Raw genomic sequence first — 4,570 nt, 5'->3', positions numbered from 1 at the left:
TTAATCTGTGCCAAAAATGTGTTTTCAGAGAAGATCTTATTTTCATTTTAATCTGTGCCAAAAATGTGTTTTCAGAGATCTTATTTTCACACTCAGACTTTGTACTGTCACTCATTTGTATAAGTGCATTCCTGGCAGCACGGTCCCTGCTCCCGACTTTGTACTGTCACTCATTTGTATAAGTGCGCTCCTGGCAGCACGGGCCCTGCTCCTGTGGCAGCGTGGAAGTGTCACGCAGTGTCCGTACAAAAAAGACTGGCGAGCCCCCTCCTCCTACCTTGGCCTCTCCCCACCTTCCTAACACTTATTAATTTATGAAACTGGTTTTCTCAGCGCAGTTTTGTTTTGTGTGTCCATTGGATTACAACTTTATTAAAAAATACAAAACACGTCAAGTGTGAATGTGATTGTCACTGGGGTGGGAGGACCAAGGATCCTGGCTGATGAGACAGCTGGCCCTCATCCCAAGCCTACAGCTTCCTCGGGCCTCCCCTGGATCCTTTTGATCTTGTACAGAAGAGATTTTGGTGACTAGATGCTGAACTCGGGCCATTTTTCAGTGTTGTGTACATATCTGTGAAACTTGAAGGTCCTGACTGGTTCACAGGTAACGTGGAAGGCACTTCGAATTTCAATACAGAATAAAACCACCCCTGTGCAAAGTGCAGAGGCATCTCACGTCAGCCTTGGTTTCTTGTCTCGCCCCTCCCTCTTCCCAGCATGGCGCAGGCTGGCTCCTGCAGAAGCTGTGAGCATGCACCTGCCCTGACAGGCTGGAGCCCTGGGACTCAGTTAATCCTGGACCTGCCTCCAGATGGGAGGGAGGGAGCAAGCCAGGCTTTCTGCATCTGGGTCCACTGCACACTGGAGCTGGGCTGGGGACCGGGGTTGTGCAAGTTGGTGGTCTTGCCAAGTCAGTGGTGCTCTGGCAAGATAGGCCTACGCTGGGCATGAGAAGACGGTCTCACCCCTGCATGCGGGATGGAGCCAGGGGCAAACAGGAAAGGGGCTGAGCTGGCATGTCCCAGCTCCCCATGACAGGTAGGAAGGCTGCTCCCACAGTCCCTGCCGCTGTGGTCCCTTGGCCCCATCAGAGCATCCGGCTGCTCAGTCTTGTCTGAGGTAAAGACTCCATCGACTCAGATACGTGTTTCCAAAAGCTGGGCTTTGTCCTCGGGCCAGGGGCCTGTGGGGCTGGGGTTCTCTGCCTGCCTCAAAGCTCTGACTTAAAGGACCGCTGAGCCGGCCCTAGGAGTGGCCCTTGCTGGCCTCTTCCTCAGCTTCCCAGCCCTCAACCAGAGGGGAGCAGGGTGACAGTAGTGCTCCCAGGGGAGAGCAGGGACACTGACTCCTGGAGCTGAACAGGTGAGAGGCCTCCAATGCGGAGACAATGAGAGAATGCGGAGCTCAGTCTCTGGCCCTAGCAAAGCAGCCAACTTGGTTCTGGACGGGTCCTGGCTTCCAGTCTCATTCTGCAGGAGGGACAGCTGGGCTTTCCCAGGAAGGCCGGTTCCTGGGTGGCAGAGCCTATTTTGCCATCAGCCGTGGCTGCCAGCTCCCCACCCTCCCCCCTTAGGGACCTATAGGCAGCATTAGAAAATAATCAAATTTATTCTCTAGGGAATAGAGCCACCATCGCAAGTCCACGGTGCCATCCATCCTTAAATAGGCAGTCAAGGAGAAGGGCCTCCCGCTCACTCGGCAGGGGGCGGACATTCAGGAGCTGCGGGTGGAGTCTCTGCCAGCGCAGGCTGGTTCTCAGTCCCGTCCCGAGGGCGGAAAACCAGCTCCCCAGCCTGCAGCACCTGCCCGGCCGGCCACGTGCCACCCGGCCCGTACTGCTGGTAGAAGTCCGCGTCGGTCTGGAACATGACCAGCGCCTGTGCTGTGTGGATCCGCACATGCTGGGCCAGGCTGTTGGCATCCAGGAACTTGTCCCCACAGGAATCACAGGCGTAGAGGATGTGGGTGTTGGGGTCTGGGAAGGCGGGGGCTGCGGTCAGGGTGGGAAGGACCCTCGGGTCCACCAGCGTTCACACCCTGGGAGGCCCCTCTCACCTTCCTCCTGCACCTGTTTCACAGCCTTGCTGATCTCTGCCTTAAGTACTTCCGTCTCGTCGGCTGTCACTGCGGCCCCCACTGGCACCACTGTGGGCAGGGTCAGCAGGGTCTGAGGCAAAGGCCACGCACCTGCCCGGTCACTGCCACCCACAGGCAAGCTACCCACGACCACCCTCTGCCGTGCACAGCCCGGACCTGTGAGCTGAGTGACGGCTGTTGCTGCCAGTGCCTCAGTGGCCAGCGTGACCATGTCATCGACAGTGACCACGCTGACCTCTCCACCCTCCTCTGGCTCCAGGATTTTGATGCCAGCCTTGCCCTGGTGCACGGTCTTCACATGGGAACGCAAGTTGTCCACTCGGTTGAAGCCTCGCCCACACTTGTCACACAGGTAAGGCTTCTCTCCTGGAGGGGAAGGCAAGGTTCTTTCCTTCCTTAGGAAGGGGCAGCCAGGGGTGGGGTGGGAGGGCCCGGGAGCCCTGTCGTTTCCAGCAAGAAGCGCTCTGGAGCGGCCGCTAGAGCTGCACCAGGGCTCTGTGGCCCTGCACCTCGAGAAGCTAAGACAGTGGTCCTTTGAACTGGACTGCTTTCCAGGCCACTGCAGTGGGGGCTGGCCCCAAGGCTGGGACCTCGTGCCTCCGTCTCAGCCCACCTCCACCTGAGCAGGCGCTGGGAGGGGCCCGCAGAGGCAGGTGGGCACAGGCTCACCAGTGTGGATGATGATGTGCTTGGACAGGTCGCCCACGTTCACGAAGGCCTTGCTGCACACACTGCACTTGTGCGGGCGGATGTTGTCATGGTGGCGAATGTGGTTGGCCAGCTGGCTGGACTGGACGAACCTGCAGGGCCGAAGCGGGAGGCTCGCACTGAGCTACCCGACCCGAGGCTGGGCGAGTGGGGCTGGGCCTCCTGCCTCACCTTCGAGACGGGGGCCCCTGGGCCCAATGCCTGGGACGCGCCCCCACCAGGTCCCCAGGCAGTGTTGACTGCCTTTACCGTGCACACCGCCTGGGGCCCCCTCCCAGCACCGGGGCGGGGCAGGACCTCTTGCCGCAGCGCTCGCAGACGTAGGGCTTCTCCCCGGTGTGCTGGCGCACGTGGGCGATGAGGGAGCTGGCCTGGGTGAAGGCCTTGCCACACATCACGCACTGGCACGGCTTCTCGCCTGGGATGAGCAGAAGCTGTTGTTGCCCCCTGCTGTCCCCACACCCCTCCCGTCCCAGGCAGCAGGTGGCCCACCCACCGGTGTGGATGCGCACGTGCCGCTGCAGAGCGCCTGGGTCCGCGAACTGCCGCTGGCAGTGGATGCACACGTAGGGCTTCTCCCCGCTGTGGATCCGCAGGTGCCGCTTGAGGTTCCCTGTGGCAAGACCGGGACAGGCTGGCGTGTGGCACCCTAGCAGGGAGGGGATGCGCGGGCACCCAGGGCAGCCCTGGGCCTACCTGAAGTGGTGAACTGCTTCCCACACTCTCGGCACTTGAGGGGCCCATCTGCGATGTGGATCTTCAGGTGGGCCTTCAGGTTCCCCACCTGTGCCCAGGCAGGGGGTGAGATGGGCCACCCCACAGTGCCCCTCGCCTGCCCCTCCCTCCAGGGAGCACCCGACTCTCGGGCCTGTGCTGACTCCCTCTCCTCCAAGCCAGTGAAATGTGAGAGGAAAGCCTCCCACGCCCCCAGTTCCTTCTGGCCCGAACCCCACCCTGACTCAGCCTGCACTCCAGGGGAGTCACTTCTCAGGCACGGCAGCTACTCCCCACTGACTGCGTCCCTCAGGTGCCACAGGAAGGGGCTGCTGGGGCCTGGGGCTGCTGGCCTCTCCCCTGCAGGCAGCAGACCCTGGGCACGCGGGGCAGCACCTGGTTGAACTTCTTGTCGCAGTGTGGGCACTTGTGCTCCTTGTCAGTGTCATGGGTCTCTAGGTGGCGCATCTTGGACGTGGGGTCGGAGAAGGAGCGGCCGCAGTAGTCGCACTGGTAGGGCTTCTCCCCGCTGTGCACCAGCTGGTGCCGCTTGAGGTTGCCCGAGGTGGTGAAGAGCTTGCCGCAGTCCTCGCAGCGGTAGCGCGCAGGCTGATGAGCCGGTAGCTCTTGCCGCACTCCTCGCACCCATACGGCTTCAGCGGGCTGATGGTCAGAGAGCGACAGGAAGAGGAGGGCTCGCTGGAGCCCAGAGAGGTCAGGGCCGCGAGCGAGGAGGCTCAGCCTGGGGCAGGTACCTATGCGTCTTCTCGTGGGCCTTGCAGGCGGCTGGGTCGGAGAAGGCCTTGCTGCACTCCCGGCATGAGAAGGGCTTCTCGCCTGTGTGGATGCGGATGTGCCGCTTGAAGTTGCCCGTGTGTGTGAACTCCTTCCCACAGTCCTGCAGACGCAGCAGGAGAGGGGTGCATGAGGCGGGGCTGGGGGCTGGGGGCCGGGGCCCGGGAAGGGATGGTGGGCACCTCCTGTGGCCCCGCACCTCGCACTTGTGGATGACGGAGCCATAGGGCTTGGGCTCAGTGCGGGCCCCGCA

General features: G+C 61.6%; 1 protein-coding gene across 1 annotated transcript in view; it reads right to left on the bottom strand.

Annotated features, from left to right (window-relative positions):
* Positions 1 to 1,592: 1,592 nt before the first annotated feature.
* The window catches only part of ZBTB17 (zinc finger and BTB domain containing 17), a 33,795-nt gene continuing 30,817 nt past the window's right edge, over positions 1,593 to 4,570 (bottom strand). The window contains 10 exon segments of the mRNA XM_006145256.3: positions 1,593 to 1,978; positions 2,059 to 2,148; positions 2,257 to 2,466; positions 2,770 to 2,900; positions 3,106 to 3,226; positions 3,305 to 3,421; positions 3,505 to 3,592; positions 3,919 to 4,130; positions 4,133 to 4,185; positions 4,278 to 4,420. Coding sequence (XP_006145318.1) covers positions 1,695 to 1,978; positions 2,059 to 2,148; positions 2,257 to 2,466; positions 2,770 to 2,900; positions 3,106 to 3,226; positions 3,305 to 3,421; positions 3,505 to 3,592; positions 3,919 to 4,130; positions 4,133 to 4,185; positions 4,278 to 4,420 — 1,449 coding nt within the window. The 3' untranslated portion in view covers positions 1,593 to 1,694.

The sequence above is a fragment of the Tupaia chinensis genome, unplaced genomic scaffold, assembly GCF_000334495.1.
Source record: "Tupaia chinensis unplaced genomic scaffold, TupChi_1.0 Scaffold000146_1, whole genome shotgun sequence".
Taxonomy (NCBI): domain Eukaryota; kingdom Metazoa; phylum Chordata; class Mammalia; order Scandentia; family Tupaiidae; genus Tupaia; species Tupaia belangeri.
Note: the sequence above shows the minus strand (reverse complement) of the source record. Positions and strands in the feature narration are given on the sequence as shown.